General features: G+C 41.7%; 4 protein-coding genes across 4 annotated transcripts; 1 reads left to right on the top strand and 3 right to left on the bottom strand.

Moving 5' to 3' along the window:
• Positions 1–1,611: 1,611 nt before the first annotated feature.
• On the bottom strand, positions 1,612–2,211 carry LOC147929575 (uncharacterized). The gene has a single exon (XM_087480661.1). It carries the CDS (start codon positions 2,209–2,211, stop codon positions 1,612–1,614), a length of 600 nt encoding a protein of 199 aa, XP_087336787.1.
• Positions 2,212–9,364: 7,153 nt separating this feature from the next.
• LOC109128359 (meiosis-specific protein ASY2-like) lies at positions 9,365–11,547 on the bottom strand. The gene is made up of 3 exons (XM_019234568.2): positions 10,734–11,547; positions 9,938–10,671; positions 9,365–9,862 (listed from the first exon to the last, which is right to left on the bottom strand). The coding sequence occupies exons 1-3, from the start codon at positions 11,545–11,547 to the stop codon at positions 9,365–9,367; spliced, it is 2,046 nt and encodes a 681-aa protein (XP_019090113.2).
• A 1,927-nt stretch (positions 11,548–13,474) lies between these two features.
• LOC147929574 (serine/threonine protein phosphatase 2A regulatory subunit B''beta-like) lies at positions 13,475–17,807 on the top strand. Its single transcript, XM_087482211.1, has 13 exons — positions 13,475–13,890; positions 14,373–14,609; positions 14,716–14,821; positions 14,904–15,003; positions 15,164–15,269; positions 15,377–15,467; positions 15,997–16,138; positions 16,236–16,383; positions 16,543–16,652; positions 16,736–16,892; positions 16,983–17,108; positions 17,194–17,347; positions 17,474–17,807. The coding sequence occupies exons 1-12, from the start codon at positions 13,732–13,734 to the stop codon at positions 17,335–17,337; spliced, it is 1,626 nt and encodes a 541-aa protein (XP_087338337.1). The 5' UTR covers positions 13,475–13,731; the 3' UTR covers positions 17,338–17,347; positions 17,474–17,807.
• A 5,935-nt stretch (positions 17,808–23,742) lies between these two features.
• Positions 23,743–24,543, bottom strand: LOC147929573 (uncharacterized). The gene has a single exon (XM_087482210.1). It carries the CDS (start codon positions 24,528–24,530, stop codon positions 23,838–23,840), a length of 693 nt encoding a protein of 230 aa, XP_087338336.1. The 5' UTR covers positions 24,531–24,543; the 3' UTR covers positions 23,743–23,837.
• Positions 24,544–26,849: the final 2,306 nt, after the last annotated feature.

The following is a 26,849-nucleotide window of genomic DNA, read 5'->3' as shown; positions in this document are numbered from 1 at the left end:
TTTTGGAGAAACGATCGACCGCTACAAAAATGGTGTCCTTCCAATGTATTGGTGGCAATCCGAGGACGAAGTCCATGGACAGGTCGACCCAAGGACCTGTTGAGACCGGTAACTGTGTGTAGAGTCCGTGAGGATGAGTGGTAGATTTGGAGGCTCGGCACACTACGCACTGGCCGCAATGCTTCTCGACCATGCTCTGCATCCTTTGCCAAAAGAAGTGCTCTTGTAGCATGGCTAGAGTTTTGGCCACGCCAAAATATCCGGTCAGACCTCCACTATGCGCTTCTCTGATCAATAGGTCACGGATAGAACCGGCTGGGATGCAAAGGCGCCGACCTCTGAATAAATAGCCCTCATACACATAGAACTCTGCATAGTTGCCTTTGCCAAAGTTCTTGAAACATTCTCCAAACTCTGCATTATCTGCGTACGCGTCCTTGATGATCTCGAACCCCAATACTTTGGCGTCCATGGTGGTGATCAAGGCGTGTCTTCGGGAAAGGGCATCAGCTACGACGTTTTCCTTTCCTTTCTTATACCTGATAACGTATGGGAAGGATTTGATGAACTCTAGCCACTTCACATGCCTCTTCTTGAGATTGGTTTGGCCGCGCAAGTGCTTCAAAGTCTTATGGTATGTGTGGATTACGCACTCCCGAGCGAGCAAGTAGTGCTGCCAAGTCTCCATGGCACTGACCAGCGTGTACACCTCCTTGTAATAAGTGGGATAGCTAAGGGTTGCGCCGCTGAGCTTCTCGCTGAAATATGCCACCGGTTTACCGCCTTATGTGAGAACAGCTCCAATGCCAATGCCGGATGCGTCGCATTCCACCTTGAAGGTCTTGTTGAAGTCGGGCAGGAAAAGGAGGGGAGCTTGGGTGAGACGCTTCTTGAGTTCCAGGAAGGCTCGTTTTTGTTCGGTACCCCACTTGAACTCCTGGTTCTTCTTGATCACCGCGGTAAGGGGTGCGGTAACGGTGCTGAAGTCTCGTATAAAACGTCGTTAAAAGCTGACGTGGGAGATGCTAGTTGGTGTGGACCATTCTTCTATGGCTTGGATCTTCTTGCCATCTACCTTTAGTCCCTGTTTACTGACAACAAAGCCTAAGAATACAAGTTCATTAGCAGAAAAGACGCACTTTTTCAAGTTGGCGTACAGTTGCTCTTCGCGGAGAGTGTTTAAAACATGTTCCAAGTGCTCGACATGGTCCGAAAGGCAGGAGCTATAAACGGGGATATCATCGAAATAAACAACAACGAACTTGTTGATAAAGGCCCTCAAAACATGGTTCATTAACTGCATAAAGGTAGAGGGTGCATTAATTAAACCGAATGGCATTACCAACCATTCGTACAAACCTTGCTTGGTTTTGAAGGCGGTTTTCCATTCATCTCCTTCCTTCATCCTCACTTGGTGGTATCCACGTTTGAGGTCGATCTTGGAGAAAATGGTTGAACCGGGTGCTGGTACTTGGTGGTATCCAGTCGCGGAATCGGGTGCCGGTACTTGATCGTAATGTTATTCACGGCCCGATAGTCGACGCACATGCGCCATGATCCGTGTTTCTTTGGTACAAGCAGGACAGGGACAACACATGGGCTAAGGCTTTCTCAGACATAGCCTTGGGACATGAGTTCGGACACTTGTCGCTCTAACTCCTTGGCTTCTTCCGGGTTCACTCTGTACTTGGGATGGTTGGGCAGTTGTGCTCTGGGAACTAAGTCGATAACGTGCTCGATGCCCCTGAGTGGTGGTAATTCTTTGGGCAGTTTGTCCGGGAATACGTCCGAATATCTCCTAAGGACGTCCTTGATAACGTCTAGAAGTGTGTCCTCTAAGCCGCCTATACCTTCAACCAACAAATCTCTAAAAACTATCAATAACACTTGGTTGGCGTCCCTAATGGACTTTCTAACGTCACTTGACTGAATTAGGAAGTTCAATTTAGGGTCCGAATCCTTAGACAGCTTCATTTGCATTTCCCTAACTTGTGTCGGAGTTAAGGGTTTTAGGCTTATACGTTTGTTATCGTGTACAAACGTATACTGGTTGGTGCGACCGCAATGCGACGTTCCCTTATCAAACTGCCATGGTCTTCCTAACAATAGGTGGTTAGCTTGCATCGGTACTACATCACATAGGACTTGGTCCTTGTACGGTCCGACACTAAAAGGGACGAGGACTTGGTCCTTCACGCGTATCACAGTCATATCGTCTAACCACTTAAGCTTATAAGGCTTGGGATGACATGTGGTCGGTAAATAAAGTTTCTTGACCATGATGGAGTTCGCTACATTCGTAAAGGAGCCTCCGTCAATGATCAAGCCACATACCTTCCCGCTTACCGTGCATCACGTGTGAAAGATGTTGTCGTGCTGGTTGGAGTCATCCGGTTCGTGGCTGGTGTTGAGGATGCGTCTGATCATCAGAAGCTCTCCATCGTCAGGTTTGGCTATGGCCTCCTCCATGTCCGACACATCTCGGTCTTGTCCCTCGGCCATTTCTCCTTCAGACTCGAGCTCTCCGGACTCGGTGATGATCATGGTACGGGCGTTTGGACAGTCGCGGGCATAATGGCCTCGGCCTTGGAATTTGTAACAAATGATCTCCTGGCTCCGCACATCATTGGTCGTCTTGCGGGGATCTTGTCGGTTGTCCCTGATCGAATCCTTGGGCTTGAACCGCGAGTCGACAACGACCGTTTTAGACTTCTCTTATGGTCGGTTGGATGGCGATGCGTTTGGCGACCAGTTAGGAACACCTTGGGTTCGAGTCCGGCTTGTGGCTGCGAGCTTCTTCTTGATTTGGGTTTCTATTTGCATTGAAAGATGCAATAGTTCCTCAAATCCTTGGTACGGTTGGCGCTCGACCTTGCGCACAATCCGGTCTTGTAAGCCATCGAGAAACTGGGCCATTAGAGACTCCTCGGTATCCTCTACTTGGAGCCGGTTGCTTAAGTGCTCGAACTCCTCGTAGTATTCCTCAACGGACCGCGAGCCTTGAGTGAGTCTCCAAAATTTCTTTTGGAGCTTGCGGTGATAGAGCGGTGGGATGTAGCGACGTCTCATAATGGCTTTCATGACCTCCCAAATGGCAATAGGCCGGTCATGGTTGCGACGCTATTCAGCAACCAGGCGGTCCCACCATGTGAGTGCATAGTCGGTGAATTGTGCTACGGCATACGAAATCTTGCGTATTTCCGGGTAGTTGTAGCAGGAAAAGATGTGATCCATTCGACTCTCCTAGTCGAGGTACGCCTCGGGGTCGAACTTGCCAGCGAAGGGCGGAGCTGATAATTTGTGTCCTGTTTTGATCGGACGTGGAGCTTCTTCATACCGATCATCACGACGGTAACGTTGCCTCAGACGTGGCTCATGCTCATCGTCGGACGGGTCACTTTGTGCCGGTTCTTGTCTTCGTCGCTGTACGGGCGGCGGATCTTCTCTCACAGGGTTGGCGAGTTCAAGTCGGACCATTCGTTCGGCTAATTGTTCTATGTTGTTACGAAGGGCCATTAAGGTGGCACCGATCTCTGGCGGTGGTAGCGGAATCTCCGGATGTTGTTGTGCGTCCATAGCGACTGTGGTACAGACGGTGGTCGTATGATGGACGGTAAACTCCAACGGTTGTCGACTCGAACAGAATTCGGGTCATAGACGGTTGATATCACGAACAGGAGACGGTTCTTGAACGATGACGTGAATTTGGTCCGTACGCGATGCGCTGGCCGAGTGAGTCACGTACCTCGTTCAAACAAAACGAATATTCGTGAATACACGCGTCCAAAGTTGCCGGATAAGATATTATTTGGATAGTCAAAGATTGATATGACAACAAGACAAACGTACAACCGATGACTAACAAAAAGCAACTACACGCGCCTAAAAGCAAACACACGCACAAAAAAAACACACGCACAAAAAGTACAACTTTTGGAACCACAATACAAACTAGACACAAATCACTGTACTTTATGGATCTAACGCGTCCTAGTCAAGAAAAATGATGAACAAACGAAGAAAACAAGATGAACAAACGATCTAATGGCGGTACTATCGGATCTATGCAATTCTAGAGATGCAAATAAGGAACCGCACTTGACAAAACGAAAACTTTAACGATAAGAGAGAAAAGATCTGCGGTTTCAGAAAGATACAACCTTTAGGTAGAACCTTTTACCTCTGATACCAGCTGATGTGAACGTCGGACGGCCTAGAGGCTCGGACGGAGTTCTACGTCGTTGGACGGATGGAAAGACAAGTACTTTTCTCGGACAAAGGGAGGTGGGATGAAAGTAGAGAGAGAATGAGTTATGGAGGCGAGTTTTAAGGGGAAATGGACGGATAGAATACGGAATAGAACGGAAGGTGATGAAAGACAGATGGTACGGACGGCTGAACGCGGTAGCGGACAGACGGACTAGGGAGTACGGACGGTGGCTAGCGAATCGAGTAAGAAACTCGACCTCGGTTCTCTAGAGGATGATGGAGTCGAAGTGAGACACAACTAACGATCTGAATCGGACGTCATGCGGTGATGATGGTACGGATTGAACCGGCGGTGTACACGAGCGGTGGTGAGCGTCGTACGCCGACTAGAAGAAGAGCAATCCTGGATCGATCCTTCTAGGGTTTCTTTCAACCTAAGTCCCGGACTTTGTTTCGAGAAAGAGGGTTGAGACAAGAAGCAAAGATTCTCTCTTTGGAAAACTATGATTTCATTCAAGTCTATTGAGTCTAAGCTAGGGGCGTTGGAAGTTTAAATAGTGTAAGAGTTTAGAGGGGACTAGGGATACGCGGACTCGCTATGGTCCGCACACGTTGCCCTTGACGCGTCTCCACAGACGATGAACACGTTGCCCTCTATGTGGTTTAAACAAGGCCACACACGTCACACTTTTCCAACGTTCACAAGGGAAGACTCTAGATAAAATCAAAACGCAAAGTTTAAAGGAAAAAGACAATAGAAAGGCCGCGTCCTTAGGCCGAGCTCGGATTGCCACGTCACTGATGTTAAACTCGGCGTTGCATGCGTCCTTGGGTTAAATGCGGCATTGTGCGGTAGGACTCGTCGCCTCGTTAAAACCTTCTCCGGTAAACCTCATGGGAAAAACCCGAAGTAAGGAAAAAGAGTATGAGTCATGATCCTACCGTCTTTGGTGCCCTCATCCTTGGGTAAGGACGAAGGCCGTACGGACGGTCTCGCCGATGGTTGCCTTGGCCGAGTCGATCTCTTGGTCTTCTTGGACGAAGGTTTGGACGAAGTGGTTGATCCTTTGCTTGCAAGCCCTGGATGAGCTCTTGCTCCGCGTGGTTACACCGGGAGTGATCCTCGGCATGCTAGCTCCGAGTTGTTTCGCGGGTGATACACATGTTCCGTCGGTGTCCGGGTCTGGTGCGAGTGTTCCTGGCCGCGTCTCCGGTCCGGTGCTCACATCAGTTTGCCTTTGTGTTTTGTGGCCTTTCGAGGACGTTTTGGCATCACAGAACCAAGAGAAGTCGGTGGAGATCATGTTCAGATATGCTCCGCGTGACTGCATCGATAGATGCAAGGAGTGTATCGGTCGATGCATCTGAGGTTGCATTGATCGACGAAAGGAGTTTGTTGTTCGAGACAAAGATGTTGCACCGATCGATGCAAGTGGTGCGTCGGTCGACGAAAGGTCGTAGAGTTATGCTTTGTTCAGAATTACCTGGTTTGCTTGTCTGTGTATTGATTGTGATTATCTTTTCGTTTGTGTGTATAGACCAGTTGATGAGAGGATCGCCTCACTGAGTAGGATGGTCTTGGAGCTTGGTTATTGTGTTTTGGTTGTATTTATATGTTGTTCGAACCTTGTATAGAAGTATGCTAGGTTGTTGGATATAATGGTTATGAATGGAATGTTGTATTGGAGTTGGTTTGATATGTCTTCTGCTGTGCATGTTATTGGATATTGGTTTATTATTGGTATTATGGTTGGTTAGTAATGTTTATGTGGTTTGTTTAATTAAGTACTATGGGATGTTTAGTAGTGTAGATGGTTAAAGGTAGTGTTGTCGCTGGTCATGGTAGGGGCAGACGCCAAGTTTCTAGTGACAGTTGAGGGCGCCGACGAGTTGCAGGCATTCCAGGAGGGGTCAGTGAGTGTGGACGTAGGCGACGGTGGAACCGATGAAACCGGTGGAGCCAGTGTGGGCGGTGTCAGTTTACGGTTAGCCTATCCTACTATGGCTGAAGCCTGGAGGACGAGGCTGGAACGCAACTTCCAGCCTCTCAGATGTCCTCAAGAGTATTGGGTGGACATAGGGGTCCACCACCTGGCAGACGATGCTTATTTGTGGTGGTGGTTGGTGGCTGCCATGAGGGCGCAGAGTGAGATAACTTGGGTTGATTTCATGGAGGAGTTCTACCACAAGTATTTTCCTCGGGAGGCGATGGACCGTATGGAGGTGCAGTTTCTGTAGTTATCGCAGGGGTCTCGGACGGGTCGTGAGATGAATGTGGAGTTCAGCCGGCTTTTGATGTATGAGGGTCGAGAGATGGTGATATGACCCCTGGTCACGGTCGTTCATGCGAACATACGGGCGGAAGACTGAACAACGGAACAAATATGAACGGACATCTCGGACTAGGTTGTGGAACATGGAGAAGCTATCCGACTAGGAGACTCGACAGGAATAGCTCCAAGAGATGTAAGAACGAGGGGGAAATAGAGATTCACGAGGAGATGCTCGACTCGATCGGCTCTAGACGGAAACAGATGGATCGATGTGATGACACACGAGTGATGGTGCTTCTCGTGATACGGTCAGACTAGAAGATTACGAACCCGGTTCATGAAGCTTCTAGGATTTCGTTTCCAATCACTAAAGAACGAGAGAAAAATGAGAGAAAAGTACTCTATTGCGTATCGAGTCTAGTCTTTACATTTGAGGGTCTAAGCCTTTATATAGGCAAGCTTACATAAGGGAACACTTGAACCCTAAACATGTGGGCTATGATCACACAAAGGTTTAAGCTTGATGTTTGTGAAATCATAACTAGAGATTGTCAATTAAAAGATATGAAAAGGAGATTACTATTAAAAACTTAGAAGTAAATAAAGATTCAACAAATCAAGAACAAGTTTAAGAACCCTCAAAGCTGCTAAACAAAAGATAAGAAGTCTTTCCAATAGATTTAGGGGGGTGTATTCCACTTGACATTTAAATGATTTGTGTAAAATTTACAAATCCTATGTTATTCAATCATGGATTTTTAAAAGTCTATTAAAATCCACTGTTATTGAACTGATGATTTAAAAAACTACTTTAAAATCCACTGTTATTCAAAATAGTTTATGCATTTGGATTTTAATGACTTTTAGGGATTCTGGAGGATTTGAGAGGATTTGTTTAGTTAAAAATACAGAAATCCAAATCTCATGGTTTTAGGTAGGATTTGAAAGAATTTTACAGAAAATCATATCAACTTCCCTAAAATCTATCAAAATTCCAAACCCAGAGTTGTTATTTCGCCAAACCCAGAGTATTTATTTCGCACCCGACTTTCATATGTAGGGATAAGCCAGACCCAGAGTATTTATTCCGCACCCGATCTTTTAATTTAGGGATAAGCCGGACCCAGAGTATTTATTCCGCACCCGATCTTTTAATTTTGGGATAAGCCGAACCCAGAGTATTTATTTCGCACCCAAACTTTAGTTCGGACGGAATGGTTAGCCAAACCCAGAGAATAATTTCGCAGTCCAGCATCTGAACTAAAGCAAAGGAGATAAACCGAGCCCAGTATCTCGCTCTCCGACCAAACGTATCCCGTTAAGGCTAAATAGCTTAATTTTTAAAGTTTGATTAATGTTTTCTACCATCGTTTAATAAAAATTGCCGGATATAAGCCGGGAGACGTCTCGCTTCCGGTACATTTTTCAGCAATAAAAATAGCAAACTTTAAATACTCAAATAGTGTAATTCGCCTGCTACAATGCGGCGGAATCTTATTACATACTCAAATAATTTTTATTTCAAATAACACATGTTAATTCCGAACTGGTGCGCCATTTGTTGCGATCTCACGAACACTCGTCTTGAGTCGTTTTGGCATCGGCCACAACAGCTGCAGCCCGGTCTTCTCCCAGTCCTCGGGGCGAGTTTCCAATGCTCTGGCCTTCTATTCGGACTCATCCAACAAGTCAATAGTCTTTTTCCTTTTTGCCTTAAGTATGGCAACTTCAGATTCTAAAGTCTTCAGCTGGCGGTCGATCCTACCTTTTTCATATGAAAGTACTGGAGATCCTGGTTCAATTGTTGATGTGTACCTGCGATCTGCATAAGCAAAGTCAACAATGGATTAGTTTGGAAGCGGATATTGCAGGATGTCTCGCGATAGTTACCTGACGAAAGAAGGTATCAGCTTCAGCAAGCTCGACATCACTAGCACGCCTGTTAATATAAAACGGCTTGACGTTTCCTGGAATGAAGTCACCAATCAGGGTAGGATCCATGTGTGTCGGTTTCCGACCTGCTTCCTTTCGGCACTTGTTGCAATACGCAACCAGGCATGGCGGTAGGGCCGCTATCCTCTCGAATCCATTCTCGATCCAATCTTTTGGGTGGGATTCGAGCATCTCAAGCTTGAGCAGCAATTTGCATTGCGCTTGTTCGAGTGCGGCGAGTCGATCGCGGTACTCCGTGTGAAGGTCTTCCACCTGATGAAGAAATTCTTCCAGGTCACGTCTCTCTTCCGGTTTGACGCGGAACATCAGCATCCAAGGAGCTCGGATGTTCGGGTAGTATGCCATCTTCCTTTCGATAGCTTCGGCATTCCAGAACGTCGGGACACCATTCCCGATAAGAGGGGATTCCACGCTGCTAATAGAGTTCGACATCGCTCTAGTTTAAAGTTTTCAAGAATTGTTTAGTTCGGAGATCGCGCTGGTTGATTTACATGCACACTGGGGTGTGAAATTTCCATATTCTGTGCAAAATGGCAAAAGTACAAATTTCGAGAATTTGTTGAGTTTTCCTTTTTGGCAAAAGGAAAAATTCTGGCACCAAAAAAGAAGAAAAAGTTTCAAAAGGGAGAATGGGCCGAACAAGTCGGCAATGTTTTACAAGGGTATTCAAACCCATACATAATGAATTTTGGGGCAAAAACAAAAAATTAAAGATTAGCGTCTAAAGCACCGGTCAAATCGGCTTGGAAGCTCTCGGCATTGGAGCCATACGGATGGTAGACGGAGTCCGGAGCCATCGTTCCGGGGTGAAGAAGTCCGTAGCCCAGCTGATCAGGGGACATGACGAGGTCGTTTTCATTCAGTTCGAGGACGTCGATCGCTTGGATAGTTTCCTCGGCTTTGGCCTTGTTCTTATCAACCTCCGCGATTCACTCCTCAGGAATAACGACCCCCTTCTCGATCAGATATTGCACAGTTTCCTGCACTCCGGTAGCTTGGTTTAACAGGTCTTCCAAGGGGCGAATCTTCTCTTGTTCGACTAAATAAGCCTTGACCTTATTCAATCGAGTCTGCACTTTCTTCGCTGTTCGCTCCACCTTCTCCAAACGATCCCGCCGAAGTCTTTTAACTTCAAAGTCGAGTTTGATTTTCAACTCGTTGCATGCTCCCTGCAGTTTGGATTTCTTTTCTTCGAGAATAAGCGCTCGGGAATTCAGTTCGCCAATCCTCAGTTCGGATTTGGCGATGATACCGTCCTTTTCAGCGAGAAGAGCTTCAAGCTCCTTGATCCTCTCGTCCTTAGCTTTGCTGGCAACTCGGATTTGTTCCGCGCATTCCTTCACCTTTTCAAGCTTGAATCCAGACTTTTTATCGCTTTTGACTCGCCTATCATATAACTGAGTCAGCGTATTCATCCTGGCGGCAGTCTATGAATTCAAAGAACATACGTCAGTCTTGCCCGCACAAAGTTTGAACAAGTTAAAGAAAATTATAAGGCTAACCATTAAGTGGGATTCGGCGACGTCAAGAAACGCTTGTTGGAACTCCAGTTCGTCCGCTGACGGAAGAATTCGACTGGAGATCTTCAAGGTTCGGAAAAGTTCGCCTGAAGCATCACGACTTGTGACCAAAGGGGTATCACCGAAATACTCAAAGGCAAACCGATCCGTTTTGTCATTTTCTCTTGCTAGACGGAATCGGTCGGCAGATTCCAGTCCAGCGTCTTTAGCTGAGCGTTTGCGGTTTGCTTCTGGTTGCGGCGCCTTCTTTTTGTGTTTCCTCTTTTTCCTTTTTGGTCCAGCTCCGAGCTGAGGAACATCTTCTTCATCGTTTGGAGGGTCGGCATTCCCTAAAGCTAGGGGAGGGGTATCGTCTTTTGCAACATCGACCGTGTCGACGTCTTCTTCGGAAGTTCGAGTGAGATCGACGACGGTCCGATCCTGAACAGGATCAACATTAGACCGGTCCTGAGGAGGATTGATATCAGCTTCGATGGCAGCCTGGGTTTCTCGGCGAACGACCTGGAGACTGTCGGATTCAACGCCACGTGACCCGGCTGGCTCCGCAGTTCGTCCCAGCGAACTCGCGAAACTTGGGAATGTTGTCCTGGGTTTGCCTATCGCTGTTTCAACACGGATACGGGTAATAAATTCCCACCGACGATTGTTCCCGGATAGTAGAGTGTTCCTAACAGGGTGATAGTCCGGAGCTAGACGTGTTGCGCAAAATGGACGATCTGGAAGCAAGACATGAAAAAGTTAAAATTGGTCAGAGGTGCCGAAGTCAATTAGAACGTACTGGAAATATAAAATCTACCAGGATTTTTATTCCACACTCTCCGATGGAAACCCAATGGATTAACGAGCGAGTACTGATCGACGTGGACATAAAAGTAATGGTTCACCCACTTCTTGAATTTGGAAACTCTTTGACCAGCAAGGAAATTGTGTGCCGGTCTCATATTCACTTCCCAGCGATGCGGACTCTTTGATGACTTGAAGTTGGATAGTTGCTCAAAGCATTGAACTCCAATGTTAACTCCGACTTCGACTGCTATGGTAAGGGCAGCCATGGAGTTACAAATGGCTCCAGGGACAAATTGGCAGATCGCTATCCTGCGTCTTTGGGCGTAGAGTGATATCAATGCTGGGATTGGGAATAGGAGGCGACATTCAGTAAAATAACCTTCCGGCGGGTTCCAGGGGCGCTGGACGGCTCGAGGAATCAGAATTGTGACGTTGCTGTTAAATAGACCGCATGAGTTCAGCATGTCGTTCACGGTTTTGATCGAACTCAAACTCTTATCACCTCCAATTCGTCCTTTATAGTCTAACAAAGGATCGATATCTTCGATTGAGATTCCTAAAGGCGCGAATCGGTCTTCTTCTTGCGACAACACATCTTGAGTCAGTTCGTCACTCCCGCCTTCATGACGAACTGGTAGAGGAGTCTGTGATGATGAAGCTCCAGCTGAGCAGCGAGTTAGAAGAGATGGGATTTCGGAGCCCGATCTACTGGATTCTCCGATCTGCGCGACGCGTCTTGAGGTGCGACAAATTAATTGTCCGCTTTTGCTTTCCGGCGAAAAAGAGGGATCTGAAATGCCCGCCATGATGTGAGTTCAGAGAGTGCGGTAGAAAAATGGAGATAAATAATTAAAAGAAGAGAGTTCGGAGCAGATTACCTTTCACTGTTGGCAGAAAATGAGAAATGACGAAGGGAGGAGGTGTATTTATAGAGTCGAATGGGCGGCAACCCTACGAAGAGTCATTATGACCTACGCGGCTCTTCGACGTCCGACCTAGCAGATGTGACGCAAACGACACGTGTCATTCGGACGGTTCACGTTGAAGTGGCGCGGGAATCCCAGGTAAAATCAAATGATTCTTTATGGTCTAGATCGGATATTCTCTTTTCCATAGTTCAAAATATTCAAATTCAATTCCGAATATTTAGAACTGGGGGGGGACTAATTGTTGGTGCGGGATTTAGCACCCCCGACATACCGAACTAAACCAGAAAGACAATTTGGTTATTTAATTGGGAATCCGGTTAAGTACTCAGTTAGGTCATTTAAGCCCACTTCGGATAGAAGAAGCCCAGCCTCGAGGGTGAAGAACCGACTTCCACTTCGCCCGGCGGCCGAACTAAGAGATAGAGTAACTTTCTTTATTTCAGTTCGTCTGATAAGGAAAGTTAATATATTGTGCGATTTATAACTATGTATAAAGGGGAAAAGACTTCTCCATTGTAAAGCATCCATCATTGAATACAATTATTGAGTTCTCTTCTTGTTCTTAGCGATAGAAACCCTAGTTCTTAAAAGATCAATTCCTTTTCTTCTAAATCAAAGCTTAGATTGATTTTCTAGAGGGTTTACTTTACCGAATTTGTTCTCCCCCATAAACAAATTCATTGTGGAAATCCAGTTGCTACAAATGAGAAGCTTCGGTCGTACTCTGCCCGAAGGCGTGTCGCCAAAAGGAAGAACCGGAGATTGTTTGGCCGAAGGAGATGCCCGTTTAGTACCTCTGGAGTTTTACTCCTCCTTTCACTCTTTGCCCTTTTAAGCGCCAGAATGACTTACGTCCACTAAAACTGCCATAACTCATGCATCATAGCTCTGATTTGCTTGAAATCACCTCCATTAGAAAGATAACTAAACATACTATAACTTGTTTGAAGAGCTTTGACGCTAAAGCTCAATGAAATATCTTCTTCTGGGTCGATCATTGAGACGCTTTTGACTGGTTCTGAATCATCCTTTCTCTTCTTTCCTTTATCTTTCTTTGCTCATTATTCTCATGATTCTTTGACCTCCCCTATATCTCTTTTATATCTCCATTTCTTCATTCTCCTTATTTTAGCTACCTTTTGCTCCATTTGACTCCAAAACTCAATGATCCACTCCATGAACCTATAAGGGACAAAAACAATGCAAATATGCACCTGTGGACCTAATCATGAATGCAAATTTATGAAAAATTAAGAGAAATGAAACTTTAAAATTGATAAAATACAATATATCATTTACCGTCAGTCAAAAATAATACATGGTTCTAACAGAAAGTAATAGTAATATAGTATTATATAGATAAAAACATCCAAGGTAAAAATTTACCAGCGTTAAATAATTCTATAATGTTCTTGACGGCTATTAACTTTTTGGTATGAATCTACCAACCATTGTATATAGATAAAGATTTTGTATGACACAATATAATAAATAAAGTATTTTCTATTCAACAAAAAAGATCGTACAAAACATTTGTTTTGAACAAAAAAGGTATTAAGAGGGGTACTGAATTTGATATTTTAGAAAATTTTAGAGTATTCTTAAGATTTTAGAGTATTCTTAAAATCACTTGTTACTCAATTGATCATGTTAAAAAATCTTTTTAAATTATATGTTATTCAACTTAGATTTATCTAAAATCGTTTAAAATCGTTTAAAAGCTCAATCAAATCTTACAAAAATCTAAAATATTCAAATCACACCAAACCCCTTAAAAGTTCAATATTTTTTGGTATTTTTCTCTCTACTTGTATTACATTTTAATACTAAATTATTCTTTAACACTTGCTTACTTATTCTTTTGTCAAAAAAATATTATTTTATTTATTTTCCGGTATTTCAGATCGAACAAGAAAAAGGATAAAAAAGAAAAGAGAAGAGAAGGTGATGATTCGTTCGATGTGTTAATAAAGATCTCAACTTTGTTAACGCATAGATCCCTATCATCTTAACTGTTATCTCGTCTGGTGTTGTTGATGCGATTAGATCATCTGAAACAAGATGAGTATGGTGGATGCGATTGTTCGCGGAGACATGGCTTGTTTGGATGCAGATTTATTGCAGCTTCAAGAGATGTCTTCGTTTGTACTAACTTCGAAACCTGGATTCACTCAGAAGCTCTTTGACCAGTGGCTTTCTCTTCCTGAAGCTCAGCGACAGGTATCTGAGCTCTGTTTCTGCTTTATTTGGCTTTAGAATTGCTCAAGCTTGGTGTAAAGTTCAAATCTTTTGATAGTGTTAATTATGCAGCAGTGAGAGTTTCAATGATGTCCTTATGTTCTGCTTGATAGTGTTAGTTATTCAGTAGTGAGAGTTGCAATGATGCTTAGGTTGCCTAATTACTCTGTGCTGTTGAAGATTCCTGTAAATTTCGAATCTTTGATAGTGTTAGTTATGAGTTATGTGAGTTTTACAATGATGCTTAGGTTACTCTGTGATGTTAAAGATTGGTGTAAAGTTTGATTTTTGTTGTTGTTGTTAGTTATGCAGTATGTTCTTGTTTGATTGTGTGAGTTTTACAATGATTACTGTGATTTGGTTTCTAAATTACTCTATTCACTGGAATCTGAAGTCTAAAGCTTTGTTTTTTTTTTCTTCTCGTTGCCTAATCGGTTTATATATATATATATATATATATATAGATTGCGTCATTGCTCAAGGATGCTATAGGTGGAGCTCCTATAAATGCAACTGGAAGTTCATCTGGTTCAAATTCTGCCACGAGTAATTCTATACCATCTATGTTTCCTGCGGGAAGTGCTCCTCCGCTTTCGCCAAGGAGTTGTGGTTCACCGCGTACAACGAAACAAAGAGGCCCTTCTAACTTAGGTTCTTCGCTGAAAGTCGTCAGTGAGCCTGTTAGAGAGCCAATGCCTCAGGTTTTTAACTTTGGTTCTTCTGCAAGTTTTGATAAGTGCATTCTTTTTTCCTCCTTTCTATACTAATGGAGTAAGAACACTTACTTTAAACTTGAAATGACTGTAGTTTTATTTCAAAAATGGCCGCCCACCACCAAGCGAGATGAGAGAGCAATGCATGTTCAGAATCAATCACTTTTTCTATGGTCACATGGATGGACTACAGATACAAGGTAAGAAGTCATAGTTTTTCCAATATTTATAGTGACATTTATCTGAAATTTCTCACTAACTTTTACCCTTTCCAATACACAGAATTCAAATTAGTCACCAGAGAAATCTGCAAGCTCCCATCATTCTTCTCCACTTCACTTTTCAGAAAGATCGATGTCAATAATTCAGGTTTTGTTACTAGGTGTGTGATGTCATGCTTTTTTGTCTTGTGGATTCTCATGTGTGCATAGTTTGCAACGTACTTCAAGCTTCCTGCTCATTTTATTCTCACTGTATCACGTGTGTGGCGATCACTGTATTGTAAAAACCGGTATAACATTTTTGAGTGTTTGATTATGCAGAGAAGCATTTATTGATTATTGGGTAAACGGGAACATGTTGATAATGGATACAACGACCCAAATCTTCAAGATATTAAAGCAGAAAGATCAGAGCTACATTGTCAAGGTAATTTTCTTTTTGTTTGCATATTAAGTCATGAGAGCTGAGTTAATTTCCTAATCTACTTGCTCGTGTGTTTGCACTATTAATTCGCAACATTTTTTACCTGGCAGGATGATTTCAAACCACTACTTAAAGAACTGTTGGCGACACATCCTGGGCTAGAGTTCTTGCAAACCACACCTGAATTCCAGGAAAGATATGGTGAGGTCTTACCTTCATATAGTGTTTAGCCAGTATCCTATTTTATCTCACCTTCTCCCTCTTTATATTGCTTGAGTAATATAATGTTTAGTAACTTAGCGGGGGGTTTGGTTAGCTACCATCATAATTGAGAAGAACGAATAATAACTCTGCGCTTTGTGGTATGATGTCTTATCTAACTTTGTCAGATGGTTATGATGTCTTATCTAACTTTGATAATTGATGCATCGAGATGATTACGTTGCAGTTATCTGTTTGGATTTAAGATATTTTATCAGCTTAGATTTCCTTGTGTTCTATTTCTCATGAAGGGGTTATCCACAGAATCAATTTTCCAAGTTTTGGATTTATATAAGACAAAATTTGGATCAATTTGCCAAGTTTTGAATTTTTTTGTTACTGAAATAGCATTATGAATCAAGTGTCATTTAGGCAAGGAAATTAATTAAACATATTTATTGTTTGCTATGTCGACTTACATTTTTAGGATGCCATTTTGTCTGATACAACTTTTATTTTGATGAGTCAGCTGAAACCGTCACCTACCGAATATTTTACTACATAAATAGATCTGGGAATGGTCGACTTACATTTAGGGAGCTTAGACGGGGAAACTTAATTGATGCAATGCGACATGCTGACGAAGAAGAAGATATCAACAAAGTGTTGAGGTACTACTAACAAACAGAGTTCATCCTATTGGTTGTATATATGATTTTGTTTCTCTTTGTTTGACGTCAACATTTTTCTATTTACTTTGGCATCTAGATACTTCTCATATGAGCATTTCTATGTCATATACTGCAAGTTCTGGGAGCTGGATACAGATCACGATTTCCTGATTGACAAAGAAAATCTTATGAGATATGGAAACCACGCACTTACTTACCGGATTGTCGACAGAATATTCTCCCAGGTTCTGTCTAAAAAATCTCGATCTTTTAGAATGATTTTTAATGCCTACTACTTGAAGATTGTAGTTATATTACATCCGTTTGAGAATTCTGTCCTCTGTTCAAAGTTTTTATTGCTCTTAAGATGACTATCATCATAAAAGTAAAGCATTGGTTCTCAGGTTGCTAGGAAGTTCACTAGCAAAGTTGAAGGGAAGATGGGGTATGAGGACTTTGTGTATTTCATACTTGCAGAAGAAGATAAATCGTCAGAGCCTAGCCTAGAATTTTGGTAAGCCGTGTTATAAGGATCCAAAGTTGCAGACAGATAGCGTTTTGAGTGCTTTTGTCTGACTTAAGTATATTTTGGACTAGGTTTAAGTGCATAGACTTGGATGCAAATGAGATTATTACGCGAAATGAGATGCAATTCTTTTATGAAGAGCAGTTGCATCGAATGGAGTGCATGGCGCAAGAAGCTGTTCTTTTTGAGGATATTTTATGTCAGATGATTGATATGATCGGACCAGAGGTTCAACATGATAACTCATTGTGCCCAGTTTTTCTCTGTAACTTCTGCAATTTTGTTATGTGTTTGATTGTTTCTTGTTTCCTTCCACAGAACGAAAGCCATATAACGCTGCATGACCTGAAGGGCTCAAAGCTCTCTGGAAATGTCTTCAACATCCTTTTTAATCTCAACAAATTTATGGCATTTGAAACACGGGATCCGTTCCTCATACGTCAGGTACTTCATATTTGATATTCAACCTTACTGTTTTCTAGAAAGCACATGCCTCTTATAACATTTCGAGTTGTCAAAACGGAAACAGGAGCGTGAGAACCCTACATTGACTGAGTGGGACCGTTTTGCACATAGAGAATATATTAGGCTTTCTATGGAAGAAGACGTTGAAGATGCATCCAATGGAAGTGCTGAGGTTTGGGATGAGTCGTCACTGGAGGCTCCCTTCTGAGTTCATAGCGGTAAGTCAATGGAAAATCGCAATCTCACTTAGAAGATGAAACCAGTGGAATTGATAAGAAAAAAAAAACTAAGAAGTTGAAGGTTGTGTCAATGTTGTTATCTCATGATATTAGTTAATTATGCAGTCCCTGAGAAGAATCTTTGGAGTCCCTAATCATGCAGTCCCTGAGAATAATCTTTGGAGCTCTCTGGAGAAAGGGAAGTGAAAACCAAGCAAAGTATCCTCTTTGAATACCATACACTTACCTTGGATTTGTTTTATTTTTCTTTCAACTTCTCTTCATTTGTTAGCTGATTATAGTAGAGTTATATTTATCAAGAATTGTCCGCTAGCTCATCGCTTTATGCCTTCTTCACCTGTATTGCTCTCACTTTGTTCCATCACTGGGTTTTTGTATGTACTTTGTAGTTGTGTTACTTCATTATCTCGAGCTGCTGAAAATTGTGATAATTCCTTCATTCACGTTTTTTTTCAAGTGTCTTGTTTTTTTTGAGGAATCATTAAATACCATTAGAGGCAAGCATGCATTAAGAACAAGTCTCAATACCACTAAGCACCCTAATTATCAATTTCCATTGGCTAGAAATGCAAAGCTCTTGAATAGTTTGGTTCAAGAATTTCATCAAACACTTTCTGGGCATGAAATTCCTAAAGTCTAGAATCAACATGATCAAGGCTGATCTAGCATTATAATCACCAAACTAGATAGGAAACACATAAATAAAGCCCTAGACATCAAAGATCAATCATCTATCTCCCTAATCTACTTAGCCCAAAGTTCTAAGGATCTACTCACTCATCATCATGATCACACAAAGGAAATGGTTTGATCTTTGTGAAATCATAATAAGAGATTATAGCTTAAGAGATTTGAAAGAGAAATTGCTATTAAAAACTTAGAAGTACTCAATCATTCAACAAACCAATAGTAGATGAGCTTAAGAACCCTAAGTGGCTGTTTAACAAGAGATAAAACAAAGATAAGTCTCCCCTTATTAGGGTTAGGGTATTAATAGGAAAACATAGAAGGACCCGGGTCAACCCAAAACAAACTGGGTCAAACCCGGATTAAAACTAAAACAAGTGTGGACTAAAGTGAACCGGGCAAGCCTTGGCCAATTGAGATGGCCGATTGGGACAGTCGGGCACACTTTGGCCGATGGTGGTGGCCACTGGTAGCTCCTGTCCGTGGCGTGGAGAGTTCAATCGGCCGACTCTTGGTCGATGACCTTGACCGATGGCTTCAATCGACCATCACTTGACCGCTGCTCTTGGCCGCTGGTGTCTCCTGTTCGTGATCCAAGTGAGTTCAATCGGTTGGCTTTTGGCCGATGGAGGTGGTCGATGGTCTCCCACGGCCATGGCTTGGCTGATGGTCTTGGCCGCGTGTGGCTCCTGCCGTCACTCTGGCTGTATATACGTCGACTAAAACAGGTATAACTCTTTACACGCACATCCGATTGGCCTGAAATCACCTCCATTGCAAAGCTTACGCAATTTCCAATAACTTAGATGAAGAACTCTGGAGCTAAATCCCAAGGCAAAGTCTTCATACGAGTCGATCTTTGAGGGACTGCAGACTGGTTCCGAATCATCAATCATCTTGTGTGCATCCAAATGTGTGTCTTCCATTATACTGCTAATTATTGACTTATTTGGCTCCAAAGAACACTTTTCTTGTACATCTCTACTTCAACATCTGAGATAACAAACTTGATGCAAAATGCAACCTAAACAACCTAAATGCTCATGAATATGCACAAAACAATGAAGAATTAAGCTCTAAAATTACATAAAAACACAAGATATCAACTCCGGTTTGTTTGTTTTATACTCCTCTCTATTTCATAATATATGATGTTTTAGAGAAGTTATTTTGTTTCATAATATTATTGTATGTTTTTAATTTTTTATGCAATTTTTAGATTAGTTTAATATTTTAGATTATGTAGTATTGTTTATGATTAGTTGAATTTTTTCTAAAGTAGACGTTTTTAAGGGATGGATGTATTAAATTTGATATTTTAGAAGATTTTAGGGTATTCTTAAAATCCATTGTTATTGAATTAGTGATTTTTAAAAATCCTCTGAAATCAATTGTTATTAAATTTGAATTTTTTTTCAACCAAACATTAAATTAAAACTAGAAAAGAACTCCAAGATTGGTTGCCCAAACATGAGGATAAGAGTTTACAAATGAAGTCTCTGAGGCTAAGGATCGTGACGACCGAGCAAGGCAATTGGCCCTACCGTTGGAATCACGAGGGATCTTGGTCAGGGTGAACGAAGAGAAAGCAGATCGGAGCGAAACGAAGTCCTACAACAGGTTTGAGAAAGCAGGTCAATCGTCCGGCATCTGCACCATCGTAACTAACTCTGCACAGTCTGTCTCGAAAGCTTGACAACCAACTCTAGCTGCTAGCAAAGACTCCATAGCCCAGATTAGAGCTTGCAATTCCGCGTGTAGAGGGGAAGGTTCTCGTCGAAAACTTCGTGCTCCCAGAAGGATCATCGAATCTTCAGCATTACAACACCACCAACCCAGCCCCTGAAGAGGGTCCGTACCTTTCCATGAACCATCAATTTGGTACCGAGAGAAGGAGCCCCTATCCTCCAATTGAATTTGAAATTTATATAAAATCATTCACAATCTTTGGTTATTCAATCAATAATTTATAAATCCCTTCTAGAAGATTGTTTTAACATTTTTAGTACAAACATATGACTTACAAAATCACATTTTATAGGTGAAACTTTGAAGGATTGTAATAAAAAGTGTTTTTTTTTTTTTTTTTCTGGAAGAACCCATCTCCTTGGGTTCTCTTCTCCTATTCTCTTTCTCTTTCTCCTAGCCAATCAAGTTGATCATTGCAGCTCAAGACATTTTTGCGCAATCAAGTTGATCTCGCTGATCCATCTGTGAATGTCGACTCCGACACGCCACCTCTGGTGGTTGTGGACTTGTGGGAGTAACCACCGTTCAATCAGAATTACAGATTTCAGCATCTACCGTCATCTTGAGGTCAGTGACAACAAGTCCATCAACCTAATCATTAGTCATCTACTTAAGCTAGGGTTTATCTCTGTTCTTTTCTTATTTAATTATTGATGTGTTGTTATATTGTTGGTTTTTGTTTTTTTCTAATGCTTAAGTTGTGACAAAGATTTATTGACATTACTATTAATGTCCTACGATCTGTTATGTATTTGTGTGCTGTTCTTGATTTGGCATGGTTAATTTTAAATGACTTTTTTTGTGGATGGATAAACAGATAATGATGACGACTTCATCGAATCAAGATCTGCAAGTGTTTGTTCCATCGAATAAACAAATAATGACCGTCGACTTCATTTCAGTCTTTTGCATCGATGAGAAGTCAATTCCAAAAGGGGCCAGATGCTCCGCCAATGCCACTTTTGATCTGCTGCAGTGTCAATGCATGTTCACTACTTGCTTTTTCTCAGCTGTCAAAGCTGCAACTTGCTCTTTCCACTCAGCACCTACGGCACTCACTATAGTATCAACTGCAATCCTCACCTTCTCTGGTAATTCAACAGAAGGAAATGGAAGTGAAACAAAATCGGGAAGTATGACTATGTTATAAGACTCCTCGTACGCAGGCTCATTGTTATCAAGTCCGCCATCAGCTCCAATAGCGAGCAAAGTGGGTTTCGTAAGAGGCCAACTGCTGTTAAAGAGTTTAAATGGAGAAATGGTTGGTTTTATTCACGCTCGGACAAGGCGGTTGCAGAAGGGAAACCGGATCAGTGTCTCCTCCACTTTGAATGACTGGAAGAGCTTAAATTGATATAGAGTGTTAGTCTGTGTAAATTGTGTCTATTATATTTTTTTAAGTAAATGATTTGAAACTACAGTGTGAACTAGAGATCTCACTTATACATAACACTAGAACAAGTGAGGATGTTGAAGTCCAAGTTGCTCTTCTTTTTCCTTTTCTAAATATCCTAAAATCACCTAAAATTCAATAACCAAATCTCACTAATCCCAAATCATTTTCTAATTAAATTATATAATATCTCTACCAAATAACCAAAATCTCCTAAAACTACACTGAAATCTCTCAAAATCCTAAAATGTTAAAATCCCATCAAATCTCCTAAAATATCAAGTTCAATACCCCCTCCTTAATCTACATATTTTTACTTTAAACATCCTAATGGAGGGAATATTAAGTACCCCACAATTTTGATGTCATTCTCAAAGAAAGGAACCGCAATGTCTTTTTTCCTAAATCTAGAAAAGGTTGGTTGTGTCATTGCTAGTGAGATTGTAGTAATGAGTTATTACTAGTGAGATTGTAGTAAAGTCTTATTATTTGTGGAATCCAAACCATTTCAGCAAACCAATTTTGATTGAATTGATGAATAACATAATAACAAAATCGACCAATCAGAGGAGAGATCTACAACCTGACGTTCACTTTCCGACGTCATTCTCCCCTGTTCCCTTACCTTGTCTTGTCGTCGTCGTTTTACCTTTGAAAGTGAAGCTTTAATCTCCATGTACACTCCCTTCTCTTCTTCTACTTTTAACATCTTAATCCACCAAGTCTTTAGTAAATTTTGGTGTTGTATTTGAAATTTGGAGACTTCAATTAGATTTGTTATTGGTGTTTGAACGTCAGTTTGATAGCCATGATATAGGTTGATTAAAACATTTTAATGGATTGTTGTGATTGGTTCGTAGTGAATCGTAGGCAAATTTGTGTTTTTAGTCCGAGCATTAATTTGGTTACAAACAAAGTGTAACAGTTAGAAGTTGTATAACTGGTATTCCATTAGGTGTTGATTTAGTTTAAATTCTAATTTTTTCAGAGAGAAACAATGAGCAACCTTTCCATCAAGTTAATGAAGGATATTATTTAAAAACCAGAGATGAGTATCAATGGCTTCAAAGAGAAAGTATCTTGTGCTGTATATCGTTTAGGAAATCGTCAATGCAGAGAAAAATGTGGATTTCTCTATTGTGTTGTCTGAAAAAGGAGAAATTTTTAAATGTAACAAAAAAACAAATCTGCCAAAATAATTGTTTTTAGACTCGGACCGGCCGGCCGAAGCAGTCTAACCGTGAACCAGTAGATCTTCTGGTCTGGGTAACTACTAAACACTCGACAAAAACCGGCTAAAACTCGTATACTATGGTTCAACCGGTGGAGTGGATCAAACCGAATCAGCAATTTATAGCATTACATGTGGGCTTGATATATGCTGTAAGGGGATATTGATATTTATTAAACATAATGGGGGTATTAATTTCTACATACACTCTGCTAGGAACTTCATAATTTTTAAACCTTTTGTTTTCTTCATTGTTTGTCAAATTATATTAGAAAATATTCTATGTTGTTTGGTGGAGAATAATATTTGTTTTATTACAAATGGGATTTGTTAATTAGAAATTTTTTGTTTGTCAAAAAACCTCTTATTAATATAAAATTAATTTTGTTCGATTCAGTTTTCATTTTATTTTAATTAGGAATGTTTTGTTTATATATGCAATGATAAATTAATATTTTATCTTATAAAGAAGTAGTTATTCTTTGATACGTGGTCGGCTCTGGTTGAACCAATGATCCGGTGACGCGAAGCCGACGGTATTTTGGTTCGGATCGAGTTTAAAAACATTGGCCTAAACCAAAAGTAATACTAATTTTTAGTGTCTAAGTGGATATGATATGAGTCACATGACCCAATAACAATAGATCTCGATATGTGATGACCCGATTAATTGTTAGAGGTGGATTCCCCTCTAAACAAATGAGCCCGCCCAAAAGAATCCTCTGAGACCCAAATAAGCATTTGGATATCCTCTTTGAATACCATACACTTTACCTTGGATTTGTTTTATTTTTCTTTCAACTTCTCTTCATTTGTTAGCTGATTATAGTAGAGTTATATTTATCAAGAATTGTCCGCTAGCTCATCGCTTTATGCCTTCTTCACCTGTATTGCTCTCACTTTGTTCCATCACTGGGTTTTTGTATGTACTTTGTAGTTGTGTTACTTCATTATCTCCCGTTGTGCTGAAAATTGTGAAAATCAATGCTGTAGTTCCTTCATTTAATATTTTTTTGGTTGGTAGGAATCTTTATATACCATTATAGGTTTAATCTCAGGTTTGCTTGTTTTATATTAAGTGGTAACCCCACAATTATGATGTCATTCTCAAGAATCTTTTACCTGAATCTGGAAAAGGGTGGTGGTGTCATTGCTACTGAGAATGTAGTAATGTCTTATTATATGTGGACTTCTTAAGGAACGTGTTTGCTCTAAGAAACATCCATTTTGCTCTGTTCAGCTTCTCTTAGGGGGTGTTATTGGTTTATAGAATCAGTTTAGTTGGTTTGCGGTTTCTCTGAACTGTTTGTGTACTATTACTAAACCTTCCTTTATTATACTGAGAACTCTTTGTACAACAGATGAAGAAATAAGGATAAGAGAGTTTTGTACATAGCGGAACCGTAAAGTTACCAGAACCTATCTTTATTAACACTGAGATAACCAGACATGACCTTTCCACCAGTATTCCTCATACCGTCGATGAGGAAACACCAAGTGGAACCCAATGCCCCAACGAAGAAATCAGCTTCGGACGCCATTAAGAAGTTAACCAGAGGATAGTTCGTGCTCATCTCTCTCCCAAGGCTCGCTTCATACTCAGCCATTGATTTATTACCGACTTGTCTCGCAACTTGCGTGTAATAAAATCTCCAGTGAGTATAATCTTTAGTTCGGTCCACAACTTCCTTCATCTCTGTAGAGAGCCAGATCTTGTTGAGCTCCGGAAACCGATCTCTGATCTGATCAGCTAAACGCATGTACTCTTCTAAAGCTGCAACTCTCATCTCGCATGCTTTGTCTCCCATCCGCACATGAACACTCAGCATTGGCCTTGGAATCCACGGCTTGTGATCCGACCACACCTGTTTCTCAATCTCTGTCCTTTGCTTCTTCTTCTTCTTTCTCCAATCTCCAGCAGAGAGTACAATCTCGGCAGCTTCTTTTCCAAACGCAGAGTGTCGAGCAACGTTCATTAGACCACAAGTGTATTCTGTTTGGAATCTCATCAAGTATCTCACTGCTTGTGCTCTCCACCATCTCCTATCCATTTTCCGGTGACTGGGGATTAAACTTCCGTTGATCTCTGTAGTGGGTCTCATATAACTCCAAGCCTTGCCCCATAGCTTTGGTATAATGTGTCCAGGGATTTGGGGAAGCTTATTAGTGATGAGAGTGGTATAACGGCCATTAAGGATTTAGGTACATACCTGGGAATGCCCATTCGGCAGAAGAGATTGAATAAGGAGATGTTTGTGGAAGTGTTAGCACGAGTCTCATCAAAATAAGCGGGGTGGAAATGCAAATGTTTTAGTTTAGCGGGTCGCCTTTCACTAACTAAAGCTGTGCTGATGTCTATACCGGTTCACACCATGAGTGTCATTTCTATGCTAAAAAGCTTGTTGAAGGAGTTGGATAGAGTGTCGCAATTGTTCCTTTGGGGTAGCACAGTAGAAAAGAAGAAACAAACATCTGGTTGCTTGGAAGAGGGTCTGTTTACCAAAGACGCACAGAGGTCTTGGGTTACGACAGGCTGTAGAGATGAACAGCGCGTTGTTGGCGAAGCTAGGTTGGAGACTCCTTCAGGATTTGGATAGCTTGTGGGCGCATGTGTTACGAAGCAAGTATAAGGTGGGTTGTATGCTGAATACTTTGTGGCTTTCACCTAAGTCTTTTTGGTCTTCTACGTGGCGTAATGTTGCTCTGATTATTCGGGAGGTGATTAGTCTAGGACATTGTTGCGTGCTTGGGAATGGTGGCACTATTCGTTTTTGGCAGGATATGTGGCTCACAAACAAGCCACTCTGTGAAGGTATGACTGGGGTATTACCGGAGGAGTGTTTGAATGCACCAGTTTAGGACTTTTGGTGGGATGGTGTTGGGTGAAATCTTAGGTCCGTTGTTGTCTCATGTTGCTGAGGATACCAGGTTACGACTGGGAGCTATTGTTGTAGACAAGGTTATTGGAGCCACGGACCGTTTGTCTTGGGGAGAGAGTTATAATGGATCGTTCACCGTCACGTCAGCATATGAGCTGATCACGCGGAGTAACACACTAGTACCAAATATGGCTGCTTTTTGGTCCTGTGTGTGATGTGTGGTGGCTCTGGAAAGAGTCAGAATTTTCTTGTGGGTTGTGGGACATCAAGCTATCATGACAAATGCAGAACGATTTCGACGACACCTCTCGGACTCTTCTGTTTGCCAGGTTTGTAAGGGCGGGGACGAAGATATTATTCACATATTACGGGACTGGCCAGCAATGTCGGGGGTATGGAGGAGATTAGTACCGGATCGGAGACGTGATCAGTTCTTTGAAATGTCACTGTTCGAATGGTTGTATGAGAATTTGAATGAGGATTGGTCCACTTTGTTTGCTATGTTAGTATGGTTGGGATGGAAATGGAGGTGCGGGAATGTTTTCGGTGTGAATGGTAAATGTCGTGATCGCGTACAGTTTTTAAAAGACTTGGCAAAGGAGGTGTTGGTGGCTTCCTTGGCGAATACAGGTTCTGCACATAAGCCGTTACGGGTGGAGAGTATGATAGCTTGGAAATCTCCGCAGGAGGGATGGTTCAAATTGAATACAAACGGTGCTTCTCAGGGTACCACGGGTTTGGCTACAGCTGCCGGGGTATTAAGGGATGATACAAGGAGTTGGATATGTGGTTTTGCGGTGAACATAGGGATATGCTCAGCTGTTTTAGCAGAATTGTGGGGTGTATACTATGGTCTTCATATTGTTTGGGGTAAGCGAGTGTCTCGATTGGAGTTGGAGATTGATTCTGAATTGGTAGTTGGTTTTCTTCATACAGAGATTAGTGCTACGCATCCACTGTCGTTCATGGTACGTCTGTGCCACAACTTCATATCAAGGGACTGGAGTGTCCGTATTTCGCATGTGTATAGAGAAGCTAATCGTCTTGCGGATGAATTAGCGGCCTATGCTAACTCTCTTCATTTGGGTTTTCATACTTTGGAGGTGGTTCAAGATAGTGTGGATTAGACACCTTCATTTAGTATTCCATCTCTTTCTCTTTCTTAATCTCTTTTAGTATTCCACCTTCGTTTTTCTCTAACATTTGCTTGTTAGGTTCTTATAGACTTCATTTTCTTCCAATAGACAAAACTCTCTGTTTTGTCATCTTCTTTTTCTTTTTGTGCTTTTTTTTTCTTTATTGATGCGGTCATCACTTATGTTGAACGAGTATCTGAACTACTTCAAGACGGATTTCCTGATGGACTTCCTGAACTACTCTCTGACGAGCCAAACAATGAAATATTGATTGCTAACGCAGATATCTTGCTCGAAATCCTAGATCCACCATTTATTCCTCATCATCACCATTGATTATGATTTCTCCATTATGGTGATTGATTTGTAATTAATTTAGACATATTTGTAATTTTTGTAGATTATA

This window comes from Camelina sativa, chromosome 13 (assembly GCF_030686135.1).
Source record: "Camelina sativa cultivar CO46 ecotype springtype chromosome 13, ASM3068613v1".
Classification (NCBI taxonomy): domain Eukaryota; kingdom Viridiplantae; phylum Streptophyta; class Magnoliopsida; order Brassicales; family Brassicaceae; genus Camelina; species Camelina sativa.
Note: the sequence above shows the minus strand (reverse complement) of the source record. Positions and strands in the feature narration are given on the sequence as shown.

Coding starts and splice junctions, on each gene's coding strand:
- LOC147929575 (XM_087480661.1), bottom strand. CDS start 2,211: ATGACTGTGATACGCGTGAAGGACCAAGTCCTCGTCCCTTTTAGTGTC.
- LOC109128359 (XM_019234568.2), bottom strand. CDS start 11,547: ATGGCGGGCATTTCAGATCCCTCTTTTTCGCCGGAAAGCAAAAGCGGA. Junction 10,672..10,733: donor TGGTAGATTTTATATTTCCA/GTACGTTCTAAT, acceptor TCTTGCTTCCAG/ATCGTCCATTTTGCGCAACA. Junction 9,863..9,937: donor TCGCCGAATCCCACTTAATG/GTTAGCCTTATA, acceptor TTGAATTCATAG/ACTGCCGCCAGGATGAATAC.
- LOC147929574 (XM_087482211.1), top strand. CDS start 13,732: ATGAGTATGGTGGATGCGATTGTTCGCGGAGACATGGCTTGTTTGGAT. Junction 15,270..15,376: donor ATCAGAGCTACATTGTCAAG/GTAATTTTCTTT, acceptor TTTACCTGGCAG/GATGATTTCAAACCACTACT. Junction 16,139..16,235: donor GATATCAACAAAGTGTTGAG/GTACTACTAACA, acceptor TTTGGCATCTAG/ATACTTCTCATATGAGCATT.
- LOC147929573 (XM_087482210.1), bottom strand. CDS start 24,530: ATGAGACCCACTACAGAGATCAACGGAAGTTTAATCCCCAGTCACCGG.